This window comes from Aspergillus thermomutatus (assembly GCF_002237265.1).
Source record: "Aspergillus thermomutatus strain HMR AF 39 chromosome Unknown NODE_75, whole genome shotgun sequence".
Taxonomy (NCBI): domain Eukaryota; kingdom Fungi; phylum Ascomycota; class Eurotiomycetes; order Eurotiales; family Aspergillaceae; genus Aspergillus; species Aspergillus thermomutatus.
Window position 1 is genome coordinate 72,356 of NW_020798124.1, and position 26,585 is coordinate 98,940.

At 49.5% G+C, this 26,585-nt stretch overlaps 9 protein-coding genes across 9 annotated transcripts; 4 read left to right on the forward strand and 5 right to left on the reverse strand.

Annotated features, from left to right (window-relative positions):
• Positions 1-1,524: 1,524 nt before the first annotated feature.
• On the reverse strand, positions 1,525-2,694 carry CDV56_107167 (uncharacterized protein; the record flags this gene model as incomplete). The annotated part of the gene is made up of 2 exons (XM_026760786.1): positions 1,525-2,354; positions 2,406-2,694. 2 exons carry the CDS (start codon positions 2,692-2,694, stop codon positions 1,525-1,527), a joined length of 1,119 nt encoding a protein of 372 aa, XP_026615112.1.
• Positions 2,695-3,540: 846 nt separating this feature from the next.
• Positions 3,541-3,854, forward strand: CDV56_107267 (uncharacterized protein; the record flags this gene model as incomplete). The annotated part of the gene is made up of 2 exons (XM_026760886.1): positions 3,541-3,612; positions 3,702-3,854. The coding sequence occupies 2 exons, from the start codon at positions 3,541-3,543 to the stop codon at positions 3,852-3,854; spliced, it is 225 nt and encodes a 74-aa protein (XP_026615113.1).
• Positions 3,855-4,773: 919 nt separating this feature from the next.
• On the reverse strand, positions 4,774-7,105 carry CDV56_107330 (DNA-(apurinic or apyrimidinic site) lyase APN2; the record flags this gene model as incomplete). Its single annotated transcript, XM_026760949.1, has 5 exons — positions 4,774-5,751; positions 5,822-6,531; positions 6,581-6,713; positions 6,870-6,906; positions 6,954-7,105. The coding sequence occupies 5 exons, from the start codon at positions 7,103-7,105 to the stop codon at positions 4,774-4,776; spliced, it is 2,010 nt and encodes a 669-aa protein (XP_026615114.1).
• A 239-nt stretch (positions 7,106-7,344) lies between these two features.
• CDV56_107450 (cytochrome c oxidase subunit VIa) lies at positions 7,345-8,087 on the forward strand (the record flags this gene model as incomplete). Its single annotated transcript, XM_026761069.1, has 5 exons — positions 7,345-7,516; positions 7,607-7,631; positions 7,702-7,861; positions 7,923-7,930; positions 8,042-8,087. 5 exons carry the CDS (start codon positions 7,345-7,347, stop codon positions 8,085-8,087), a joined length of 411 nt encoding a protein of 136 aa, XP_026615115.1.
• Positions 8,088-8,514: 427 nt separating this feature from the next.
• On the reverse strand, positions 8,515-11,142 carry CDV56_107499 (putative anaphase-promoting complex subunit Apc5; the record flags this gene model as incomplete). The annotated part of the gene is made up of 7 exons (XM_026761118.1): positions 8,515-9,232; positions 9,284-9,420; positions 9,477-9,583; positions 9,637-9,766; positions 9,813-10,224; positions 10,274-10,367; positions 10,428-11,142. The coding sequence occupies 7 exons, from the start codon at positions 11,140-11,142 to the stop codon at positions 8,515-8,517; spliced, it is 2,313 nt and encodes a 770-aa protein (XP_026615116.1).
• Positions 11,143-11,601: 459 nt separating this feature from the next.
• On the forward strand, positions 11,602-12,649 carry ADE1 (phosphoribosylaminoimidazolesuccinocarboxamide synthase; the record flags this gene model as incomplete). Its single annotated transcript, XM_026761246.1, has 3 exons — positions 11,602-11,751; positions 11,820-12,195; positions 12,276-12,649. The coding sequence occupies 3 exons, from the start codon at positions 11,602-11,604 to the stop codon at positions 12,647-12,649; spliced, it is 900 nt and encodes a 299-aa protein (XP_026615117.1).
• A 174-nt stretch (positions 12,650-12,823) lies between these two features.
• Positions 12,824-14,028, reverse strand: CDV56_107683 (CIA30 family protein; the record flags this gene model as incomplete). Its single annotated transcript, XM_026761302.1, has 3 exons — positions 12,824-13,548; positions 13,620-13,853; positions 13,941-14,028. 3 exons carry the CDS (start codon positions 14,026-14,028, stop codon positions 12,824-12,826), a joined length of 1,047 nt encoding a protein of 348 aa, XP_026615118.1.
• A 1,252-nt stretch (positions 14,029-15,280) lies between these two features.
• CDV56_107769 (uncharacterized protein) lies at positions 15,281-16,905 on the forward strand (the record flags this gene model as incomplete). Its single annotated transcript, XM_026761388.1, has 5 exons — positions 15,281-15,420; positions 15,475-15,604; positions 15,673-15,763; positions 15,823-16,010; positions 16,072-16,905. The coding sequence occupies 5 exons, from the start codon at positions 15,281-15,283 to the stop codon at positions 16,903-16,905; spliced, it is 1,383 nt and encodes a 460-aa protein (XP_026615119.1).
• A 1,148-nt stretch (positions 16,906-18,053) lies between these two features.
• On the reverse strand, positions 18,054-23,030 carry SRB8 (mediator of RNA polymerase II transcription subunit 12; the record flags this gene model as incomplete). The annotated part of the gene is made up of 3 exons (XM_026761490.1): positions 18,054-19,091; positions 19,143-22,351; positions 22,418-23,030. 3 exons carry the CDS (start codon positions 23,028-23,030, stop codon positions 18,054-18,056), a joined length of 4,860 nt encoding a protein of 1,619 aa, XP_026615120.1.
• Positions 23,031-26,585: the final 3,555 nt, after the last annotated feature.

Consider the following 26,585-nt stretch of genomic DNA (forward strand, 5'->3'; position numbering starts at 1 on the left):
TGGCTTTGGCTGTTGGTTCTTGTTGTATCCCTGCAGTAGTCTAGTGTGACGGTCAGCAACTGAGCATGTCTGGACCCTGCGTTTCCTATTCCGGCGATCTGGGGGCCGGCGAATACTGACTGGCTCTTTTAGACTATCTTGAGCCACTGTACACTGGTGTTCTGGGTCCGTCGGTTGGGCTGGAAGTGTCGGAGATGGAGAGAACCGGGGGGCCGGTTGGATGGACCGAGAGGCCGTCTTGTGCTGGGCTGTTTTCTTGCTTCTTGCTTCTGGTTTGGGCAAGAGACTTGATTGGTTGGCCTGGTGTGTTTTGCGTGGTTAGAGTGTGATACGGGTGATAAGAACTGTGAGAGGGTAATGTTGGTGGCGTACACTGTTCTCGACTCGGTTTTTGCTTGAGTCATTGCGTCGATGTTGTGAAGCATGTTGATTCCTGGCTCGTGGTGGCCATTAGGTATCATGGTATTGGCCACGAAGGGGTAGTAACTGTGTTTAGTTGTCAACAGACGTGCTTTACCCATAGCCGGACATGTGGTGGCAAGGACGGCCAGCGGCCAGTGGGCTGTACCTTTCGTGATTGTCCTTTGGGGCTTTCTGTCTGAAGTGATGCACTTACTAAATCAAGAAGGTCATGTTGTTAAATTGGACCAAGCTTGGAAAGTGTAAGGTGATAGAATGAATGATCCATATCGGAGGAAGGGTAATTTTAAAGTCTTTGTAACATTGACAGAAGAGTGATCTGCGATAGCCCAGCGCTCTTCGGATCGATCTCAGCCAGGCAGCTTGTCGGCGCCGGAACTGTGACCTTGATCATGTGTTCATCCCAAGTAACAGAGACAAAAATTTAGCCTCTGATAAAAGACTGTACTCTGGATCATCACCTCACTCCGAAATAGAAGCGAGCCCGTCCTCTATCATTCTGCAGAGCTTATACCAGGAGGAAGGTCACATCGTGGATCGATAGAAATTCAAAGTGACTTGAAGAGAGCGATCTATCCTGCTTACAAGAGCGATAAAGTATCTTGAAACGATTATCCTTATTCTTTTTTATGTTTTGAACTAACTAAGCTATGCTAATTGATTGAGCCACCGATAAGAAAAACTTCGATGAGAAGTGTATTTGTGCTCAAGGAAACAAGAAAAGGAATAAAGACCATGACACCGTTGTAAACCGCAAGCCCTGCGGAGCCCTTCGAAATCAGATAAAAAAACGGAAACTGCACCAGACATCCATAAGCTAGGCCACTTGATGTTTCATGTAGAATCATGAAAGCCCCAATTCATTGAAAGTCGTTATGCATCTCAAAGCTGATGTCGTCACAAAGAAGAACCACGCTCGCTTCGTAACCGCGATTTGCTTCGAAATGCCGATGGAAAATGAATAGAGTACATTCGGAAACAAGATCAGATAGTGTACATGGGAAAGAGCTTGAGACATCGTTGAGCACCCCTTCTGCGCGGAGATGATCTGCAGAAGTAGACTCGAGACACTCAAGAGGGAAGTGGCGCAACCACAGTGCATGGTCAGACGTTGATGTATTGATCAATGTCAAAGACACCGAAAGGAGGCTCGACCAACGGATCATAGTCCATCATCATGGGATTTATGATTGCTGGATCGAAAAGGGGCAAGGCGTTGATCTCGTTGAGAAATGGGTGTTCCATGTTGTCGAGATCGAAGTCATTGCCTTGGAAGAGTGCCAGTTCGAGCTGCTGACCATCAGGCATGCCAGGTACATTCACAAAGTCCAAGGCGTAGTCGTCGACCACTGGTTCTGCTTCGATGGGATCAGGGGTTTGAGTGGCGTTTGTCTCTTCGGGAGGTGGAGTCTCCATTTCAGGTGTTGCGAAGGCATCGTCAGTCACAGTAGCATCGTCGCCGGTGATCTGAATGCCGTTCTCCGCTTTGACAACGAAAGTTGGCTGAGCAGCAAAGGCCATGGTGGAAGTGTTGTTGCGGTTACCTGCGGTGTGCTTGCGTGGTTTCTCAGACACATAGCCTGTCTCGTAGCAGTGTTTCACGACATCGTCAACCGAGTAATTGGTAGCAACATCGGCTTCAGGGATAGTTATGATTTTGACCTTAGCCATAGTGTATTGCCCCTGGTCATCGAAGTTCAACTGCCAGCCCATCGCGTCGAGGTAGCGAGTGGGTTCAATGATGCCGATGAACTTGGTAGTAAGCTCCAGAAACCGATCCAAAGAACCCTCAGTTCCATGGTCATCGCGGATGATGGAGTACGCCTTCGCGAGGATTGCCCATTTGGCCTTGAAAGGGTCATTCTGCCACAAGAAGCGAAGAATGCCCGACTTGGCCTTTTGGGTGAGGTCCGGAAAAATGACCGAGTAGAAGCCTGTTCTTTCTTAGTCTGTGTATCTATACTTGATGGTAAAGTTGGACTCACTTCTGAAAGCGATGAAGCTGTTAAGAGGTCTTTTCTTTCCTTCCCGGGTGCGTTTGGCACGGGAAACCAGAGGACGAGGAGTTGCGGCAACAGGAACGGCAGCACCATGATGATTGTCCAAAGCGTAGTTTGCAGCAGCGGCAGGAGTTGCATCTGCAAGCTGCAGGGCATTGTTTTCCTGAGCTTTAGTGTCTTGGAGGTACTGCAGAAGCTCCTCCAGCTGCTCGGCTGGCATGGTCATCAAAAAGGTGTTGAAAGCACGCTCGAGGGGAGAAATTGCGGCGTCCATTTCGAACAGAAGACTGATCGTCTTTCTCTCGAGATTAGACTGTGTAGAATCTCTTGAATGAGTAGCTGAAGATGAACAGACGAAAGGAAAGTGTAGACGCAGAAGGAGTCTTTGAAGATCCAACAGGTTGTTGGGATGGAAAGGGTTTGGAAGGGAAGAAGAAGAAGAAAGGGGAAGAGAAAGGTTAAGTCTCTTTCAGTGTTTGTCCTCGATAAAAATTGAGGCTGGGTACAATGTCGCAGGCTGAATTTGTGGCAGGATGTAAACAAAGAAATGTCCTATCCTTCACTAAGACCTCTCGACAATCGATTCACCCGCCTCCCTCTCTAGCCCTCTCCAACTGAGTAGACCTTCCACATTGTTATTTCTTACGCTACATAATTCTTATTAATCTTGTACTTCTGGAGGAGTATTATGCTCTATAATAATTTACAATATTCTACGTGCGAAGACATACAAATGTTATGCCGGAGGCGATGGACTCGAGGTGTTGCTGTTGTCGGAATGAAGTCAGTGTGTCCAGTCCCACCATATCACTTGTGCTGGAGATGCACCAGCATTCAGTCTCTCCAGAAAATACCTCAGGTGGTTGGAGTTACCGGAAAAAGCCGCAGCTTGTATCTGTGAATTCTGCTCAGGGCTCATGAAGGAGGTTGGCAATGATACCTGGAAGACACTGGGAAGCAGAACGAAAGGACGACGAGGCGAATGCACAAACCTGGCAGAAGAGCTTAAAAACATGCAAGCAGAGAATTATAGCGACCTTCGATATCGCTCTTCCCAGCCTTTCCAGTAAGAGCGTCGTGCTCCATGCGTCAGTTTCCCGAGAGCACCAAATCTGTTGCTATGTTTGTTGCCTCAGCTTCGACGAAGGTTACGCCTCCAGTCTCCACTCCAGCCACGCTCACTGAAATAACAGTGAGTGAGTTTATAATTAGTAATGCTTTCGAAGGCGTTCCAGGTATGGATGTATGGATGTCATCATGAGTCCTAACGGCATACCGGAGGATCAGCAGTTCCAGTTTGAACCAAATGGTTTCGATCTCATGCAGATGCAGAACGATTACAACAAGGGTGCCCTCTACCAGCACCTCAGCCTGGCCGAGGGTCCTGTTGGAGAGAACTTTGAATTCTCTGACTTCATCACTGATTGCTTCTAAGGTCGACTGGAACATACGCTTCTTCCCTGCTTGTCTTTTTGCCCCTTCCGTTGTTGTTACTTGAGCAAGCACCATGTGTACAATTTCTACATTCGCGCCTCTAGCTGAGGGCTTCGTTGCAACATTGCCTTTGACACTGTACCATACCGGCGCGGATAGTTTGTTTTCTTCACTTTTATCCTGGGCGATGGGAGGATCTCTGACGACTCCGGAGAATTGTTTTCAGGGGGATATCAGATGAATCCGTGTAATTACTCCGAAAATATCAGACCTCTAGATAGGCACTTAGCTAGGACATAGCAGACAGACAAATACAATGAACGGGCTTGATCAATATGTGTTATCTCAAGTGTTCACTCTCTTCTTCTCCGTCCTCAGTTGACCAGCTAAACCTCGAGGTCGAGAGTAAGTTAAACGTGTCTGCGTCCCGAGCGCTGCCCCCCTTGCTCTTCAAGGTTACTCGACAGCTTCTGCAGCCTGTCTAATTATTCCAATACATCCTGCATGGTGGTCCGTGGAGCCTGGCAGGCCCTTGCATGCCGCAACCGCTTGAGAGCCGTGCACCTGTCATATCCGGTTCCGGCATGCTCGTTTCCATGGACACCGGAACATGCAGTCTTCAGGGGCCATGAGGTACCTTTGCTTCTATGCCTGACTAAAAGCGACTGCTACGCGTTTGCTTAGAGAGAGAGTTATGATAAGTATCCTTCAATCGGGCCAAGTCCTTCTCTCCGCTCGCTAACCACCATTTTCATCCCATAGTTACTTTTGTTTATAGTCAGATATACCTCGACGAGTCTCACTTTACGAAATGTCTTACCATTGAAACCATAATATCTCATACTATTCCTAGCCTTCTAAGTACGAAACTGGGTATCGTTACACTATCACAAAAAGAAAGTTGCCCCGGACAGAAAATCTACGGAGCGGAAGGGTTCCAATCGCTGGCCCATATAAATGTAGGACATCGCCACTGCGTCCCCTTTTCCTTGTTTCCGCTGGGCCCAAGGGGTCTCGAACAGATCCAGAACGATCTTCCGCAGTTGATGCCGGGCTTCTTAGTCGTCAGACTGATACATGGTTCCTGGTGACCTTCGCACTTGGGAACGGGCCTTTTAGTGAAGAGCTTTGACCAATCCTCCTTGCTGGCAATGGGATCGATAACAGTATCATCGTTCTGGGACGAAGCGGGAGTTGTAGGAGTCGCAGAATTTGGCTGGTCTCCCGGAGATGCTTCACCAGCGGGAGCTGTCCGGATTGCTTCCGATGCCGTAGGTCCCGTAACTGGGGTAGATTTTGTAGGGGACGCGGCTGGTTGTTTCGTTGGTACAGTAGACACTGTTGCAGAATCCCGGGCTATGGTCACTTGGCCGGCTGCATCACTTTTAGGTTTAAAGAACCCTTTCAGAGTCCTCTGCCCAGCAGTGGAAGGTGTTGATGATTGGGCTGAACCGGATTTCGAACGCTTGACTGAGACAGGGGAACCAGTCTCATTTTTCTGAGACCTCTTACGAACGCCTTCTATCGTTTGAGTGCTGTCAGCAACTGCTACAGACTGGCTGACAGCTACCATGCTGGCAGCACCCTCCGAAATGGCGGTTGGTGTTCCTCTTTCCTGAGTAGAGGCAAAATGTCTCAACGTCGGGACGTTCGCCGTTGGTGTCTGTACGTTGGCCGATGGTTTACGCGAGAACATGTCCTTGATGCTCCTCCGCTTGTCGAATTCTGGTATCAAGCGTCCCGACGTAGGCAGAAGATATTTAGTAGAGTATTCCTGCTGACGCTCGCCATCTTTAAACATCCCAGGAGGGTTCATTATGTCACGAATGTTGACCTCTTCTTCGCCGAGGCGTACGACGTCCTTAAAGACCGCATAAACCGGGCAATGATCGGATCCCTGTTCCAAATTGCATATTGTCAGCTGGAGAATCAATCTACAACTAAGCCATAGCAACCTTGGAGCTTACCATGAGGCCCTCTTGAATATTCGAATCGCAGAACCAATCTTGCATATCCAGGCTACACAGGACGTAGTCTATCCTCGCGCCATAATTGCCGGGTCGAGCGTTGATTCTTTGCTCCCAACAAGTGTACATTCCCTTCCGATCGGGATGAAACGACCTACAAATATCAAATAAAACAGGACTTTCCCTCCCTTCATCGCGCTGGCCAAGAACTCTGCCATCAGAAAGCAGTTGATTGAACACGCGCCGTGCTGGGGTGGATATAAACTGGTCCTCTGTTGTTGTTCCCTTCTTGATGGCCTCGGCAGCATGAGCTGCATCAATTTCCCCTTTCGCAATATTAAGGTCCCCTGTGACAAAGACTCTTTTGCCCATCGCAACCAGATTCCGGATGCGAGCATCCATCAAGTCAATAAAGCTATGGCGAAAACTGTCTCGTGTTTCGTCGCGGTTGGCTGGTGAATAAATTCCAAGCAGAACAAATGCAGGAAACTCGAGAACGACGCAACGACCTTCCGAGTCCAGAGTAGCTGCATCAATTTCTAGCTCTGACAGTTGTTCAATGGTTGGGTAGCCTCCTATTTGTTGGTCTTCAGGCAGATCTCGAAATGACACCGACGAATTGGGCGGGCAGAGAACTCCCGCAAGACCCTCCTCTGCGCGGATGGGACAGCATGTCGCATTCCGAGTGTATATCACAACTCCGGAGTATCCTGAAAGTTGTTAGAACTGAAAAACATGCTGATACCATACGGAGCGCACCTTTCTTGGCTTTCGGTAAACTGAAGTAGCAGTCCCAGCCAGGTACTAGCACCATGTCATCGCGGAGATCTTTTCGTTGAATCTTGGTCTCCTGAAAAACGACGATATCTGCCTCGAGAATATCAAACATTGACTATTCTATCATGAGCCTCTTGTTTTCAGACAAAGAAGGACCTTGGATGTATCTACCTCGAAGGTTCGGTTGCCTCTCCATGGTTCATACGAGAATGGATTCCTGCCAGATCTCAGCACCACAAAATTTAATACAGAGACTGTCTACAATGCATACCGTATCCCGTTCACTGTTAGACAGATCAACCTTCAGCCTGAGTATCCAGCAGCGGGACTGGTTTCCAATATCAATCAAGCTTACCATTCCATGTTGTTATGCGAAATCCCATCGCGGTCGCTGTGAAGTGTGTTCCAAGCGTACATACCACAGTCAGCCAGAGCTCGGAGAATATCTAAAGCAGACAGGTTTACTTCATCTCCGGCAATAAGATCAATTCGTGGTGCTCCGTACATCGTACAGCTGTAGCTGCAGCTATACGATCCCGGGATAGCACGTGACGTGAAGGCGCCGTGACATCACGCGATGATGGCCTGATTGATGACTAAGGCATCAGCCGCTGCCCGCAGACGAATCACGGGGACGCTAAACCGGCTTTGCTTCGTTAAGCCGGAACGCCCGACGTCCGTATAATCCCACTATCTGCCAAAGCAGAAGAAAGACGCAACAGCCGTTCGACTGCCCCCCCAGCACCATGTTCCCTCAACGCAACATCCTCCGCGCTGCTCAGCAGCTGCGTAGCGCTCCTGCTCGCGCTGCTTTCCAGCGCCGCCTCAACAGCACCGACAACAAGCTTCCTTGGATGGTCGACAACGAGTTCAACCGCGAGAGAGCTGCTGTCAAGCACCACGCTGCTGCCACCAGCGGTTCGTATACTCCAATTGAACCCGGGGAATTTTTTTGGATGATGATACGGACATAATATGCATGATACTAACTACTCAATTGTCTGCCAGACCTTTGGCGCAAGCTCTCCATCTAGTATGTGTTGCCTGACGCAATTAACGTCTTTTTCCGCAAGCCCATCGACTCTTTACTCACCAATGCCTAGTGCCGTCATCCCCTGCCTGATCCTCGGCGGTCTTAACGCCTACAACCTCTGGAACGAGCACTGGGAGCACTGGGAGCACATGCCTCCTCTTGAGGAGCGTATCGAGTACCCCTACCAGAACATCCGTGTCAAGAACTTCCCCTTCGGCGATGGGGACAAGGTTAGTGACATCTAATCAGATCTCTTGATTGAATCATTTGCTAACCGGTGGTTTTCTCTAGACCATCTTGTAAGTCTCCAATCCATTAATAAGCCGTTTTGGAGCGCCATTTCGTTCTATATTCGAATTTATGCTCTTTCTCCTTTCATGGTCATGGTTCATTTGCTGACTGTGATGTAGCTGGAACAACAATGTCAACTACCACCACAAGGACAAGGCTACCTAAATTCCTTATGGTGAATAAGGACAACAGCTTCCAATGGTCGATCTCGGTTTCACGGCGAGAGGAATTGAAAGCATGTATATTTTCTGCACAAAATCGGGGCGGAAGTCGTTGTGAGAGTGTGCACTGGGGCTTTTTGGGTGAAATGACTAGGAGTTACAAGACAATGCTGATTGATTTCCTTGTGTTACACACAAGTTCCTCAGTCTCGTCCTAAGCTTCTCGGAAATCGAGTAGAATGACCTTCGTTCCTATAGGTAAAGGCCTCGGTGTGTTTTTCTGCGGCGCTCTATCCATAACCCTCATCCGCAGACGTGCTCTTGCCGCGCAGCATTTCAGTCCGGTCTAGGAAAGGAGTTGTCTAGTCTCACGATTTCCCCATAACTCTTCGTTATAACGCAAATGTGATACTATATACTGGCAATGCATGCTATATCCCCTTCTCACTCGATTTCTGCAGATCCAGGTACTTAGCCGCGTAGTCATTCGCAAGGACCAGGTCACCTGTGAGGTGCATCACCGTGGCTTTCTTGGCCATCATCTCACATTGTCCCTTGACGTCTTCGATTTCTTCATATTGGTCGTAGGCGCAGTCGAGGTAGCCAAGGGCACGGTTCATGTGTTCCTTTTTAGCGGGCGTGTCCTGTCCTTGACTCCACAACTTACCAGCCATGCCCATATTTGCGTCCACGAGAAGCGAGTACGCCCGCGCAGCTAGATCACAGTCGTCGGCCTCGAGGACCTGAGGCATGATGCTCTCAATCATCTCATTCACGGCTTCAAATTCTCGTAGACTCAGCAGGACTCCGCCCAGCACGCAGATTGCCTCCCAGAGACCTGGAAAAAGCCTTGAGCGGTGCGCGATACTGGCGGCTCGCATCGCTAGAGAGAAGCCTCGTTGTGGATGGCCCGTTTTTTCGAAGATGCGCGCTTTGAAGCAAAGCAGCTTCACCTGAGAATGGATGTCGAAGTTATCTTGGTGCATGGATTGAGCCGTCTGCTCGGCGATTTCCAAGGCCCGGCCATAGTCGCCTTGTCGGATTCTGTGTTCGATTGAAAGGAAAGATAGGAGAAGAGAGGCGTCGTTGTCAGGGAGCTGGATCGCTTGAAGCTGGGAGAGAAGGTAGTCTGCTGCTACTGTATCATCCCTAGCTCGCTGTTAGAAACCGACATCTTCAATGAGCAAGGAGAGAACATACCGACAGATATGCCGCCTTAGTTGCAGTATACCAGAGAAGAATGTCCATTGTTGGTTCGCTCTGAGAGACCGTAGCTTTTCTGGTGTAATCTGTTTTATATGAGCAGAGATACCGCCATAGCGACCCTGTTGAGCCAACTTTGGAGAGAATGTCAGAAGGCAGATATCAGAAAGTTGGAGAACAATTGGCATACCAGTTGACAGCTTCGGAATGTACTCTTCAGATAGTCCTCGAATGGCGACTTGTTTGCGTAGCATTCGCGAAATATTTCGCTACTCAACCACGATAGATGGGTAACACCTGCAGAGGTTAGAGCCTGGACCCGGAAAAATCCACATGCGTAGGTCTGGTACCAATTCTGGCATAGAGCGCAGTCTGTAGTAGAAGCTGTGGGCCCATCGATGTCACCAAATTTTTTGTAACATTGAGATGGGATGCCCGAACGATGTTTTCAATGGTAGATGCAAGACTCTCCCCCTTGTACTGTCAGGACTGTAGTCAAGAACAACGGTGAAGCAGGAACGCTCACGTTTTGCAGCTCGAGTTTGGCTTCACTCAGCAATGTAGTGCTCAGCAGACTCCACATCTCAGTCTCCTTCGCTTTGGCCTTCAGGAAAGCAAGACCTTCCTTCTCGTTTCCGAGCATTCCCGTATTCTGAACGTCTTTCATCTGCTCGGGGAAGGCTTTGCCAAAGTGATACAGCCAGCTCATACAGAAATTTAGACAGTTCATATCATGGGACTCTCGCGCAATCGAGACAGCCTCTTGCATCGCAGAAACAGCTTCTCCATAGCATCCGAAATCAGCCTGAAGGATCGCGAGGTTGAGCAGCGCATATTGATATGAGCTCCGGTCACGGCTATGCATTGTATAGTCGAAATATCTGTGAAGGTTGTCGAAGGACGAGGGGTAGTCTCCGGCTCTCCATGCGTCGAGGAATCTACAGATCGTCAGCGATGGCGGGTTTCTGGGCGCGAACTCAATTTCACCTTAGGTAGTAAGTCAGGTTGGGTAGTGTGACGCCAGACGCCATGATACGTTCGAGCTGCACTTTCATGCCGTCTGGGACTCTTCCTCCTAGCCCTGCACTCCGTTAGCAAGTGCCTATCATGAATATTCATGTTCAAGGGAAAGTCGGTGTACTCTGTAGCTCGCCAATCTGAAACTCCAACAGTCGTTCGACATCCTTAGTGCTGACGTAGGTTCCATCCTCCTCTTGGATTTCGATGTTTCCATAAGCCACTTGAGCGAGGTGACTAGTTGAGTCCAAATTGAGCTCTAGTAAATTGATGTCCACGGGGTCCCGTTCAGCGGATGGATTCTTCTTTGACCACACACGGTACGTGGGGAGACGGTAATGCACGAAGCCCTTCCAAAGCTTGACAGAGTCATGGAACTGAAGCCTAGTAAACTCGAGCTGGGCTCTTCTCACGAACGCACCGAGTGGTGAGCATCTCGAGAGGCGCATACGACCGGTCTCGGGCGCCAGACCATTATCCCTGTCGCGGATCTGTTCTTCTCGAGTCTTGACAAGAATAGCGCTGATATCAGTGAAAAATACTTCCAAAGCGTCACAAGAATCAATGGACCAGATCTTCTTGAGAAACAAATCCCATATCGAACGGCCAGGGATCGAGGAAGCTTTGGACGAAAGGGCGTCCTCCAGGTCATCAATGGCGACAGTATAGTTGCTATCGCCTCTGTTTAGAGATAAAGATGCATCTGATTCCAAAGGACTGAGACATGACATGAGAAAGGAAAGAACATGAATTGCGGAGGAGTTGGGAACGACTCCATCGGTGTAAATGGAGATGAGACACAGAAGAGCGATCTTCGAGGGGGTCAGATAGCGACTCATCTTGCTGCCCTTGTTCTTCTTCCCTTATCTAATTCCTCTTTTGCAACGTCGACATCCTTTGCCAGAGAGGAGTTTCGTCCAATAATAGACGGACTATGCTGGAACTTCGCTGCGCGATGAAACCATCAGCGCGTCCGTTGTATACAAACACACCGCGTCTGAGTTCAAACAATGAGCTTTATCTTGGAGGACCACGGGGTTCAAATGATATCGAACACACAAGATTTGATCAGTTTTATGTTCAAAGCAACTTCTATGGAATGTGCTTTGCTGGTTCAATAGATCCAGCTTCGTTGTAAAGGGATTTTGCAAGGCATCCAGTTAGTAGTGCCTGAGGCATAAATTGATTGATCGTATACCCCGCCAAAAAACTTATCGTTTATCGGGACATGACTTTGCTCTTGAGTCACATTTTGAGATTGTCACTAACTGCAACTCTCCATTCGTGCAATTACAGTCATGGCCGAGGCACTTACAAACACAGATCTCCAGGGTGTGCTGCCCCTGATTGCCCGGGGCAAAGTCCGCGATCTGTACGAAGTCGACGACAAGACTCTTCTCTTCATTGCGACTGATCGCATCTCCGCATACGATGTGATCATGGAGAATGTACGATTCTTCGTCTTGGATGTGTCAATGGTACTCCACATTGAATCTGCTAACAGTTGTGTCTTCAGGGTATCCCGAACAAGGGAGTTCTTCTCACATTATGCACAAAAGCATGGTTCAAGATCCTGACCGATGCTATCCCCTCTCTGCGCACGCATTTCATCACGCTCGACCTCCCGCCCCAGATTCCCCCTTCACTTCGGCCAGTGCTTCAGAACAGAAGCATGCAAGTGCGCAAGCTCAGAATCCTTCCCATTGAAGCCATCGTCCGGGGTTACATCACAGGATCCGCTTGGAATGAGTACAAGAAGTCGGGTACCGTGCACGGAATCAAGGTCGCTCCTGGTCTGAAGGAGAGCGAAGCCTTCCCCGATGGCCCGATCTACACTCCCAGCACCAAGGCCGAGCAAGGCGAGCATGACGAGAATATCCACCCCGATCAAGGTATGCATGGTCCTCCTCGCTTCGGGAGTGTCTATCAAGTTGCAGAGTTGGCCCAAAGCTAACAGCATCCCGATGTACAGCCGCTGCCATTCTTGGTGAGCATGCCTCGACCGTTTCTTCCCTCGCTTTACAGCTGTACAAGGCCGCGCACGCCTACGCTCTGTCGCGCGGGGTCATCATCGCGGACACAAAGTTCGAGTTCGGTGTCGACGAGGAAACCAATGAGGTTGTTTTGGCTGACGAGGTCCTGACACCCGACTCGTCTCGCTTCTGGCCCAAGGATGACTACGAAGTTGGCCGCGGCCAGCAGAGCTTTGACAAGCAATTCCTCCGGGATTGGCTCGTCAAGGAGGGATTGAAAGGCAAGGAGGGTGTCCGGATGACGGAAGAGGTCGTACAGAAGACCGCGGAGAAGTACAAGGAGGCTTGGGAGAGGATCACTGGGGGTAACTAGATTACACTAACGCACCCACGAACAACGACATCAAATCGCAACTTCAGGTCAAATGAATCTGGATCACATCAACTTCAAAGATCTATTCTTTCAGTTATCGGTAGTGTCGATGAAAGAATAAGTTATTGTACAATTAGTGTAGGACAAATACATCAAATTTTGATATACAGTAGATCATTGTTCCCACTCCGAGCGCAGCCCCTTTAATCCCTTCGGCTTTCCTGCTTCGCCCGGTTGACTTCCCTTGTCCTCAGGATGGCCGGAAGGAGAGTCGCCCCTCCAGCCAGTTCTGACGCCCTCATCAATAGGCAGCGCATCTGCACCACAGATCCGCTTCTCATCCTCGAACTCTGCTTCGCTGATCCCGTTGGTAGCCCAGATACGATGGATCCGCAAGTCGTAAGGACCCTCGACCCGGTCTGTAAGACCGATACCGATACTCTTCACTCGCTGGCGGATAAGAGAGGTTTGCGGTTCGACCACAAGGCCGTGGTTCGTACGGACAAAGGAGTGAAATGGTAGGAGAATGGTCTCCCAGCCTGTGCCGCCGGATGTTGTTGCGGAAGAAGACATGATTGTAGACTCGGGAGGGACGTCGGAGAGCGAAGGAGGAATTCCGCGCGGGAAGAGGGTTTCTGCGAGCTCTGGTGACTCGGCCGCTTCCGACGAATATGAGGGGAGGTCGTCACGGGAGGTCTGATTTTGCACGCGGTGGTGACGAGTATATAATCTATGCTGGTGGATATCCGTCTCGACGATCGAGTCTGTCTGAATATTCACGGTGTATCGCCGACCGTCGGACTTCACTCGAAGGGCCAGATACGAGTACGGGTCGACATCCCAGTATAGTCGACCGAAGAGCCAGAAGCCTCGGTCCTTATTGCGAAAGGCGGCATATCCTATCGGTTTTCGATGGTCGTCAGTTTCTCTGATTATAGCAAGCTATGTCAATGAGAACAATCCAACGTACCAGTCCTCTCTACCCGCCAATTGTTAGGTAGCTTCGTTGAAATGCTCCCATGAAACCTCGCATGAGCAGGTGTGTTCGTCGAAGGGTCCGCTGGGACATAGTCAAGACTGGCAGTGCTGAATCCACCAACGGCACGGTCGGCCATGGTCTTGCACCCGGCGACGGTGGATTCATCTTCAAAGTCGAGGAGGGTGTAGGGCTTAGTAGGAGTATGGAGACCTTCGGAGTTCCAGGCTATACAACACAATGATATTTAGTGGGCTGTTGATATTGAATGCGCATTCGATAATTGAGCGCAGAAACGAAGCGATGACGACCCACCAATCCTCGATAGACGGCTCAGCTCCTCAGCGCTGCGCTTGATAAATCCTGCGGGTTTGGCGGACAAACACCTAGCTGTGGGAAACATGTTCTACTGCACTCTATCCCGTAAGCAGGGAATATATGACCGGAATAACAAGCGATGTGAAAGATTGGTTATTTGATGCTGAATGTTGGGAGAAGCTGTTCAGTAGACCAGGATTAACTAATGAGATGATGTCGCCAAGCTGCATACTAGGCTACTCCGTCCTCCGTAGTATTGATCAAGCTAATGACTGTCATTCGTCAAATTGTTGATTGATCGGCCGAAGATAAGATCAGATCGATAATCATTCCTTTAGCCTCATCTGCCCACTTCCATCAAACATCACATCTATCTATACACACCTTTTTTTCTGTCCCACTACGCATTAGTAGCCTTACAAACCACCTTCTGGCTTCCACCACTCGTTATGACAGCATTTTTTGTCATATGTCTATTTTTGAAACGTTCTGGCCTGGAAAATACCTGCATCTGATCATTTTTGTCCTGCCTTGTGACCCTTGTCAGTGAAAATTTTCCTGGAGATCCATGGGATGTGGAGGACGAGTCACTGTCAACAGAAGGGAAACTCGGGAAGCTTACTACCCGGGTGAAATTTACGGTCATGTAAATTCAGGAACCGAAAAGGCCTTCGAAATCAAGCCAATAATGGCTGCGCGCTTTGGCTTGAAGCCGTCAACAAATAGAGCAATGAGGACGAGCTCCTCAGAACCTGCAATGGCCAACCCGTCGAACAGTGCACTATTTCCGCCTGCTCACAATATGAACTCTTGCAGGCGAAGAAAAGGGTAGCAGAACCCGTGAAAATGCATTGTTTGCATCCTGAACTAGAGTCTCGTACGCGGCATTTCCATTCCTGGTCCAACTCGAGATCTATACATGGAAAACATCAATACAATCTTTCGCCGTCTTTTTGCTCTCTTTGACTCACAAATGCTATAAATTACTCGCACGGGAATTCAGCTTAGCAGCGCTCCGGGTTTCGATCTCCAGTTGGCGTCATGATTTCTCGCGGAGTGCTCCGTCCAAGAGCTAGACCAGCTCACAGAGACAAGAGACCCATACTATGCTCCGACATCATTTTTGGTACCGCCAGGAAAGTAGGAAGAGTGGTAGCCAGCAGTGGGCTATTAGTCCCCCTGTTCTGACTTCTTTCACTTCTTCCCATCGTTCGACAAGTATTCCACAAGCCTTCGACAAGTACTCGACTGATCTACAACTCGTTTATTATACAGCCCTCAAGCTCACAAACTCGTTCGCTCGTTAAAACCTCGCTCTTTTTTTCATCACATTCGACATGGCTATCCTTGGCCTTCTTTCGAACCCAAACGGGCCGCAGCACGCTCTTCCTCCTCGCCTGGACAGGCAGTACACAGCAATCACGGCCGAGAACGCTCAGGGGCTGTTTCCCCCGGACGCCTGTATTTTCGTCGGAAAGTGAGTAGCGAGATGTTCTCTTCTTGAGAAACTAGAGATTCTGACATACATTAGTTTGAAAATTACCCTCGAGGACAAAGACCTGGTACGGGATGTCCAGCAAAAGTTCTCTCGGTTCGGTCCATGCCATGTCAAGGTCAAGCGCGACAAACGGAAAATCCCAACGGCCTTTGTGCAGTTCGAGGTGGGCTCTCTCTGTCCCTCGTCGTTGTCCTGATGTGTGGTTCGTTAGATTAACGTAATTTCTCACAGAAAGTCGAACATGCCGTAGCTGCACTGGCAGAGAACGGACTCATCAAGCTTCACGACCGCTGGCTGAGAGTCGAAAAGATCAAGGGAAAGAGTATGTTCCATTTTTCTCGCCTCGTTCTGTTGTCGAACATCTACTGACGCTGATAACAGGAACCGCGCGCCTTGGACACCGGTCTGGCTTCCCAGTGTCTCCGCATGACTTTAACATGGCACTCACTGGCCGAGGTCATTTTGAATCATGCGCTCTTGAGGAAGTCATATTCCTTAATCTGGGATATCTCACGACCGTCTTCACAGTGACATTCGCCTACATCGACGACTTCAAAGACGCCATCAAGGTCAGTACACCACTCACCCAGGCCTCAAGGCTATGTGCATGTTCTGAGTCAATATCCACAGGCCTTTGAGAGGCATCCGGTCTACTACCTCCAGCCGTTAGACATTGAAGGTAGTCCCGCGCTTTCCTGGGTACTGCCGCAATCCTCCGGCCACAGCCCTTCCTCCGGACGCTCGCGCAGCAAAGAAGTTCGCAATGCCATGCGGGACCAGGGTCCTTCGCGGGTGCCTCTCCCCGCCGAATTTCAGCCAAAGACTGGCAACGGCAAGACAGTCGAAGATTACGCCCGAGAAATCAACAAGCTCCCACGCTTCGGCTTGAGCGAGGACTTGGTTCTCGACGTGGTCACAGAATTGGAGGCAGAACGACGAGATAAGTGCCACAGGGAAGACTGGACCGGGTCTTCATCCAACGACACCGAATTCACACCTGCTCCGACTACCGATGACGACTCGACAACACACAACGACTCCTTCGCCGTTTGCGCGGACGAAGACGAAGACGAATCGACCTCGAACTCCCGCTCGCACTCCAAAGACTCGTCCAACACGGTGTCCGCCTCCAGCACCGCCGACTTCGATTCTCTCATAGAGTCGACATCCACCTCCACCACGACTTTTACGTCCTACCTGGAAGTCGTCCCAGAGTGCGTAGGAGAGTCCGGACGAGGGCGAAGATCTGGAAGCCGCAGTGTTTCAGTGAGCACCGGCTCACCCGCACGCCTACGGTTGCGCTCTTGCAGTTCGAGCGCCGATTTGCCGCCTCGGAAAACCGAGGTCGAACTGTTCTTCGGCAACGGAGACAACGACAACGACAACGACAAGACGGAGGAGCCGTCACACTCGCACTTGGATTCAAACACCGTCGAGTCCACGTCCCCCTCCGACTCCAACTAAATGCATACCTCGCCTGGCATGCAATACGTCCTTCCCACTCTGATGTGGGGAGGCAATCCGCATTCCAGTTTTACCTGGAGGAGGGTGCCGGGGGTGGGTTGGTGGGAACCGGCAGTCAAGCTGGTTACTGGCACTCAAGCATCAGTTTAGTTCAAGACCTTTTTGTTATACGGCGTTTTGGAGTTAGACTTTGTTCACAAGATGGACATGGCCTATGTGCACTATATGTTGGATGATACCTGGAACTACGCTTCATACTCTTGTGATAATCCTGATGGATGGAGAAAATGGGAGAATGTCGATTCTGACTATATATCTGGCAGAATGATATGATAGTACAAGGCATGTATGTTAGATTTGGGATAACGACCAATACAACTGGTTTCAGCCTTTTCACTTAGAATGTCTCTTGACGCCATTCAGAGAGCCCACTGCATCTTGTCGCAAACTGTACAAATCGCTGCCCTAGGAACCAGGGGCTGCCTGGGGCGTATGTATTCGTGATATCATAATGATCAAGACATTTCCGTCAAGAATGAGTCAACCTTTTAGTCTAGACCATGTCAAAAATACAAGAAACCGAAAGGAAAAACAAGATCATGATCATATCCCGTAAATTGAGGCCAATAGATACCATGCCATGAAGTAACATATGTGTATGCTGCCCGCCGAGTGCGATAAACTACCCATCCGAGATGAACGCCAGGCTCTATACACGTAGCCATGATTGCTCTCAACCCATGCAATAGAAGCCAAATGCTAAGTCAGTAAGCATATGTTTGCGCACTGAGATTCGCAGATTCCAAACACTTCCCTGAAGACAGTCGATCCCAGAAAATGCACAAGTGGCATGAGAATGACGCAAATGCAACAAGACACGATGATGGAATGAGTGAGCGTAACCGGCTGTGGACAATAACGATCGACGAGGTGAAAGACTTCGGCCTGGAATTCTTTCAGAGGCATATATCAAGAAATGAGAGGAAGAGGGAGGAAGAGATGCGAATGGATATGGTATCAAACTCTGGGAAGTCGAAAGAATCAAATGAAGATAACACCAAAAAGACCAAGCAGAAAGAAGATATGTACAGGGGCCAGAAAGTAGATAGATGAGTAGTCAACTAGAGCTGTTAGTTCCTCTTGATGTGCTAAACCCTGACACGCCGGGCATCAAAGTATCCTAGGCTGACTGCAGTGTCGTTGGCACCAACGATGGGAGCAGCATCTTCGAGGAGTTCCCAGGGACGTACAGGGTAAGCTCCAATGACCCGGCCACGGTATTGAAGACAAAGGTGGCTAGCACCGCAGTTCAAGCCATCTGGCAATCCAGTCGGCACACCTGAGGATACCAATGCAGGTTGTTGAGAGTGGGAGGGTCCTCCTGTGAGATTACCCGAAGGCGTAGGGGCGGGAGTGGAGCCAGAAGCAGCAGGTGATGGAAGCGATACAGGAAGTGTGAGGTTCGAGGACGGGCTATCGCCAAGGGGACCAAGAAGGTAGAGGAAGCGCGAGTCATTTTGAACCCGAGCGAAAGGAGGGCATTTCTCCCTTAGATAACGAGCGCATTGATGACGGGCTTCGTCCGGAAATGTATCAATCAGGGATGCCGCAACATCCAGGGCATGCGTCTGCAGCAGAATACCCGGACAAGGATGACAACCTCCTGCTCTCATCGAGTGGGGAAAGTAGTCGGCCGTCGGAAAGAGTCGCAGCACGTTATCTGGAAGACGTGCGAGAGTGATGCAGAATATCGATATCAGCAAGCGCGTTTGCTCTGGCAATGCGGTGGGTCTGAGTGCGGCTGATGGCACACTGAAAGCAGTCCGATGAAGGACAATCATCCTGAGCAACGCAGAGAACCAGAACGCAAGGGATCTCTCGAACTGCGCGCGAGATCGGATCATTTGTTCTGCGTCAACTCCATGACTAAGCTCAGTAGTACCACTGTAGTTCGTTTGCATGTTGATAAGTCTTTGAAGCAATAAATCCATCTTCTCGGTGAGGACAGGGGCAACAGCTTGTGGGCCCGCATCGGGAATGCTATACGCCAGCTTCTCGATGATCGTCAGGTACAGCTTCGCCGTTTCTAGTGAGCTGCTGTTGTCTGCCGCAAAGGATGAACAGCCATCGGGCGACTCTTCGAACAGGGGTATAGCGAAGAAACTTTTCTCAGCTCGTTCTCGGATCTAGACAAATCAGCGTGGAAATCTTATTAAACCTTCATCATGGCACCTTACCTGTCGGACTGCATCATGACTCATCAGACGAACCAGTCCCACCCAGTTGGATCGTCTTGAGCGAGAGTCTACAACGGCAGCTTTGAACATCACATCCACTATCTCGTTTCTCACATCGCCCCCGGTTTCCGCGTTGAACAGAAGCTGAAGTTTCAACTGACAGAACGGGAGGGAGAAATCATTGGTCAGTTCGATGACCTTTTCAGCAACTGATATATCCGGGGGCGCTGAACCAGGTGTCAATGGGTATGAAGATAGGAAACAAGTGTTCGATGTGAATGAACGCTCACCTGCTTTGGTATCAAATCCCAGAAGGGAATCGAGCGCTCTTGTCAAAGCTGTGACTGAGGACGGATGCTGACCAATAAGTTTTTCTGTGCAATGCTGAACGGCACTTTCTGGATTCTTGGTGAGCAAAATCTGAAGGAGTACCATCGCACTGTGACCTAGATCCACTCGTCTCTGACGATAGGTTCCTTCTTGGCTTTGCGAATCAATCAAGGCGATAGCATCTCGAATAATGTTGAAAGCCTCCTCAGGGTGCTTGAACAAAAATTCTTTCTGTGACAGATGAAAGCGATATGTGACCATGTCGAAATATCGACTCTGACCTGCCGGTGGCGGTACAAGAAGCTGAAGAAGATCTATGCGTAAGTCACTTGGGTTGGATATCAAAGACGAAACCTTCTCGGACTTGAGAAGCCTTCGCACGAGGAACACGAAGGCTTGGATGGTAACGCATCCAACGCCGATCAAAGGTGGTAGGATTTGGGACAGTATCGCTCGGGTAGTGGATTTGAGAAGGCCACAAATCCAGCGGACTAACATGAGGTCGAAACGCTTGGGATGAAAAGGTCTGAGGTACGCTAAATACCTGCATGTTTCATTCACCGAGAGCTTAGCATGACCACCGCTGGATTCTATTTGATTGATAAGAAGGTTGAAAATCGTATCCAACGTGGACTCGTCTATACCACTTCCGGACAAGAGGAGCTGGTCTAGCTTCTCCAGAAAGCGCGGATCGGCTTCATTGAAAGTAGCAGGTATGTGATCAGACAGTGGTGATGGTGCTGCCATAGATGATTTGCTTTCAATCCGGCAGAGGTCTTGACGAAGAAGAGCGACTGTGTTAAACTCTCCGGGTAGCCGAAGCCCAAGATCTATCAATGAGAATATCAAGTCCAAGGAGGTCGAACCAAGCCTTTTGAGGCGGGCGTATGACTCCACCAGTCTCTTGAAAAGATCCGTTGTAGCACCGATAACACAGAAAGAACGAAAATGATAGTTGACTGTGTCGGCAGCAGATGCCAAAACAATTCCGTCATTGCAGATGGTGGCCTGCTTGAGTACGTCCGCAAGAATTGACAGATCGCCGAAACTTTCCAAAATATCCCTTATTGAATAGAATTCGCCAGGGGTGAGTGCGAAGTGCTCTGCCTCAGGGGCTCGATGGAGACCCTGAAATTTGCTAGGAGGACCCCGTCCACATTCAGTAACTCCACGCCGAATCCACTGGCCAATCTCAGATTTCACGGCCCATGTCAGATCTGACGGCAAAAGGTCACAGGATATTGCACTTCTCGCGACAGGGCCAAAGATCTTTGGAAGGCGTTCAGCTATTGATGCCTTGAGCATTGCGATGGTAGAAGCCTCTTTCGAAACTTCAACTCCCGCGCGATGCAGCAGAGTGTTGCGGAGGTTGCGTACATGCTCTGGAAGACGGCTCGCAGGGAGCTGCATGAGAAGTACAAGGTCCCCCGAAAGGCGCTTATGCTCAGCATTTTGGCAACAATCTGCAACCCCTTTTGCCATCAGCCATTGAAGGTACTTTCCAACTGAAAATGTCTGGGATCTGACGAGTTCCGAGATGATGTGATAGATGTTGTCCATGTTCGATTGGTCACGCATCTGACTCTCGGCAAGGAAGGAAATGATGCAGGTATCCACATCAACTCCAGCGATCTTCCATTTCCGTAAGAGGCGGGCGGCGGTATAAACACGAGATACACCATAGCGAAACGGGGTGGCTGCCCACTCGAGCAGTTTGAAAACCAGAGCAGCCTTGTCATCTATCGCACCCAAAGATGCAGCGGAAACAGATGCGATGTCGTGCGAAGAGCGTATCGAGTCGAACAGCTGGATGAGGCGTTGCTGTGGCGGTTGCTGCGTTGTCTCTTGACATTTTCGAGGCCGCTGCACACGCGCATTTCGCTCAGCCAAGTTTTGGAAGACCGCTCTGTGCACATTGTCCTTTAAGTTCAAACAGGACGATAGAAGATCTTTGTACTTTTCCCATGAGTCTGGAAGCACCACGGATGAAGTATGCTCAAGTGTTAGTTTTCTAATGTGCAGTGACAATCGGTCTGTCAACGGGCGAAGGGACTTGGCTGAGTCCGACTTGATAGCTAGTTGCAGTTTGTCAAGTAGGAGTTCAGCGAGCCGCCGTCCCCGCTTTCTATACCGCAAGATGTTGCTCCAGTAGATTCCTAACATAAGAAGCCAGACTGGTAAGGTGTTAAGTGGCGCTGCCTCCAGCGATGTGAGGAACCATCCGAGATACTGGTCATGGTCAAGTAGTTGCTCGAAGAACAAACGAGCGGTCAAGCTGACCGCGTAAGTCATCTTCAGCTTCCAGTCTGCTACTCCACAACTAGTAATTACACCTTCGAGAAACTGTTGAACATTGGCAGTCCAATCGCGCACCCATTTAGCTTCCAAGCCAATGGCCAATGCGCCATTGGTACCTTTTCTTTTGAAGGCACGGATCTCGTTGGCACCAACACACTTCGCAAGCCACACAGCACGGCCGACAGGAACCCACTTGGTCAAGCACTGGTCTAAAAGAAGTCTGCCTCTGATACCATGAGGAATGGTTCGACTAAGTCTGCGCAACGGAACACTCGGATTGGCGAGATCACGGAGCCAGGCCTCACGTTTGTTATCCGTCAGCGTGACTCGCGGAGGAGGCTTGAACGTTGACGGCGCAGTGACCATGCTATGGACCTGCCTTTTCTCCAGTGCGGCTGCAAAAACAGACGAAAGTATTTGCAAGCCAGAGCGATGCTTTAATTGCGCATACAGGGAGGGGCGAGCTGTATTGGACTCATTTTGAGACACTTGTGTGCGGTCGTAGTATCCTTGCTTTGCCGTTTGCTCATTAAGTACGTCTTCCGGATGGTTGCCCGTCCATGGCGAGAAATCCGCAACCTCTGAGAGATAACTCAACAGTCAGAGAAGACTTTAACGCTTCGTCGTGTTGTAGGGTATTGACTTACTCTCGCCTCCCATAACCGGCGCAACAGAAGGGGTCTCAATCTGATACGGTGCAGTTTGAACTTCCTTTGCAGGCGCACCATCCTGTCCTCCTGTGGGATCACTTGTTGTGGTATCTGCTGGAGCAAACTTCCAAGGCGGAGCAGGAAATGAAGGCGGTGACGGGGGCTTCACGTCCTGCATGACAGCTGCTGCACTTTCACCATTGTTCTCTGCGCTTCCAGATACCTCTGAGAGTAATGCTTGAAAGGACCACACCGGTCGGGCACGCCAGGATAGCGGAGGCGGTTTCGAAGTTGTTGTACTTGGGGTACTCTTTGATTCTCCCACACCTGCAGAAGCTGGGCTTCCATCACCAGCCACTGACCCAGCATGCACATCTAATTTTAGTCTCTTCGCCGGGGGGTCGCGCTCCGGCACATCTCCGCCATTCGCTGTCAGATCGATGAGTACCGGTTGTCTAGTTTGCGGTTGCGGCACGGGCATAGACGGCTGCTCGGACTGAAGGTCAGACTGACCCAGGTGCTGCGAAAGGTCGGCACGTCCAGCACCGCTATGAACGGCGTGAAGGGGATGACCCCAGGATTGGACGCCGGCAGAAGAATGAGGTATCATCTCAGCTTCATGGTGTATACAAGCATCGGTATCTGGATCATCGGAACAACTTAAAGAGGGTATCGACCACTTAAACTATCCGCCCCGAATCGTGTGTGTTTTATAGGATGCTCCGCAGATTATTGACCATGTGGAAGATGGCAAGACGACATTCGAATTGTTTTACGCCCGGTCAATGGGTAACCAGGATCAACCAACCGGTTCGGCTGGATATGGCGGCGCGGGTGGTGGATAACCGTGCGGGTGGTAGCAGGATATGGTCTTGGATGATTGGGGGAATGCACTATTGTACAAACATTTCACGACGATTGATTGCTGATGAAGGTTGGGTGACTGGAACAAACAGGACTCAGAAAGGGGATCGACGCAGAGATGGAAAAAGCAATATAGGAGAAGACAGGTTAGGGATCCAGCCGAGCCCGGAGACCGAGATACTAGTAGTCAGATCTCCAGATAACGTAAGGCGACCAAGGCCCATACCAACTGACACTCCATCGGGATTTAGCAGTAGTGACAGTGGAGGAAAGGAAAGTTAGATAGAGGCAGTGCCCTGAGTCTGGAAATTAGTGTATTTTTCTGTACTATTTAGTAAACATTTAGGCCTGAACTATCCGTAGTTTGTGATACATGTAGATACTCTCCAAACGCTCTCTTAAGATCGTAAGAAGACATGTCAGGAAATCTGTGGTTTATGATCATGAAAACAGGCTGGTAAAGACATGGATGGATAGTTATCATGCAAGTTTACCTACCCCATGGACTTCGATCTCTCTGATAGTGTTCCTACTCATTCTTTACAAAGAACCCGTCTGTCCGCTACTGTTGACTACCTAGACTAGTCGTTGTCGGCTTATCCGGCAAATCATTCCACAACTCAGCACTTCGAAGATCTTGGGGTATCAGGCGATCGCCTTAGCCTTGAGACTTCAAGTGTCTACGAGACTATGACCCAACATATGGACACATTTGTGTGTGATCAGCAAACTACTATCTATCTATTTCCTATTACCTACTCCGTAGTATTCGTCCTGCCTGTCCTCTCCATTGTGCAAGACTCCACTGACTCCCGAAAATGGACCAGTGTCGCCTCGGAGGGAGCAATGTGTGTGTCTGTGGCACCACACACTGCTGTGTACACAGTGGAACTGACATGGACAGTGGTGATAGACAATGGAGTCGATGTTCCGAACCTTGCAGTGAAGACTTGAGGTTGGAGGGGAATCTTTCCCCACTTATCCTTTGGATATGTCAACATCGTCGTGGCAGTTCAATGCACATAAGTAGAAATACATTTGTCACCAGGGGGTAATCGGCCCATGATTATTTATCCCTATTACCAGATGGCCATGTAAGTACAGCATCGGGAACATCTTCTGTTAGGTCATAAATTTACCAAAACAATTACGAAACTGTGGCATGATACAGGCGCCATATGATGATAACCTGATGTCTGTTCCGACATCCGTACTGAAGGTTCAGCATTCTTATGCCACTCAATTATCACGGAGGGTATATTATTGCTGGCAGATATCTTGGTTGTAAATCGGCCATATTGTCAACAGTATGTAGACAATGGCTATCAGGATCATCGGAATTTGACCCTGACAAATGCATACAAAGACCCTGGTAGCTTGCGCAGCTTTAGGTGTGCTAACAACAGATAATCACCCACTCAAGGCTCATCATCCACCCCTTCTGAATGTACACTACTCCGTATTAAAATGTTTCTTCATACTGCAGACTGCAGTACTACTGTGGCGGTCAGAGTCAGACTTTACAGATCCTTTCAAAGTACCTACGTGCGCCCGTGGACGAGACGATAACTTGCAGGCACCCAGCCATTTAGGGGACTTAAGAAGACCATTCAAATGCAGCAGATCCTATCTGTGAAATATCGAGATATCGCTATGTATACCTATGGCTTCTGAATGGCCAGACATCTACAGCTGGTACTTGTGCTTCATGCATGTAGAGATGATGGGGAGTTAGGCACGAAAGCATCCCGAATCTCTCATTGCCCCATTTTTCATTGTCGAAAAGCCACCTCTGACTTCTGCAATGCAGAGGTCAACTGCGTCTTGTCCCCGACCACGTACAATCATTTGCGATGCTCAACGCGTCCAGGTGAATCTCCTACGCCAAGTCAGTCAAACAAATCGTAGGGTGAGAAACAGTAACGGCGGCTATCGCCCAGTGCTTATGTTGCGCAACAGTATGCCCTTTACGGGAGCAGATAAGGGGATCTCTTTATCGCTAGCTATCATCATGACCATCGTTCAGGCGCTATCCCATTTCTACAGCGCCATTCGACGCAGCAAGTCCTCGATTAGAATGAAAGAACCGAGCCCCGTTAAGGCGTGATAAAAAGTCATCATTGATGATCCAACTACCATTTGATATATCTCTGCCGCTGGTTAGCTGAGCCGTTGAGAGATGCTCCCAATAGAATAATTCCCCAGATGTTCCTCGTTGTCCGTTTTTACCTATCTCGCGGAATCCAGGCCTATTCATGGATGATGGCCGACTCAAATTTCAGGTCCAATAGAGCCGAGCTTTGAGCAATGCTGTCTTATCAAATGAATGATCCGGCTCACTAGCATCCAAGGTTGATCGATAAACATGGGCGGATCACCAAAGTGGCCCCTCGCAGTCCGCCACGGATTATCTACGGATGGTTATCTAACCAACCTAGTAGTGAACCTCACCATCCAACCTTGCCGTTTTGGTCTTGGCGTCAGAATGATTGCTTGGCTGCCCATCAATACAAGATCCCTTATCACGCTGCTCTATTCAAAGAAGTCCTGCGATTAACCGTCGAATTATCAGCGTAAAAATGGCATCAAAGAAAGATATGCGGAGGCTAGACCTCGGTAAGTCGATATCAGTCGAGTTCAGCCTCAATCATGGGAGCGCAGTTTCGCTAATGTCAGTTCTAAACTGTAGCCATCCCCTATATCGAGCCGCCGAAGGATAAGAATGAGGCCGATATGTCAGGTACCAAATCATTCGATCTTTGGCTTTTGGATTTATAGGCAGAAAAGGGATGATCTGGCTGATTCTCCGCGCTAGGAGCGATGTCTAGCACTATGCCAATGGCCGCGGTAGGTCAAAGTTGCTGTCTCTTGGTAACGGTCTCGACGCCTGCTGACTTTCTCTCGGTAGATGTTCACTCGGAATAGGTGAGAGATGCCTCATTCGAGCCAGTTCGAGCTATGATGTCTGACAACTGTATGCGGGCGTGCATAGGATGATCGGATGGGTCTCTTTCGTCTTCTCTCTCCAGTCCTGGCTCGGAGAAACACCTGAGCAAAAGAAGTCGGCAGCTACCCCTGCATACATGTCCGTCCTAATGTCTTGTTCGTCTCTCCCTCTTCCCCTGCAAGTGAAGGCGGAAATGACTGACAGCTGAATACCCCCACAGTAATGGCGCTTGTTGTTGTATGTAACCGATACATTGTTCCCTTCCAGCCCTTCAATAGCCTGGCCTATCTCTGACCACTCTCACACAGACATATTTCCCCATATTTATGCCACCACCATCCGCACAAAGCACCG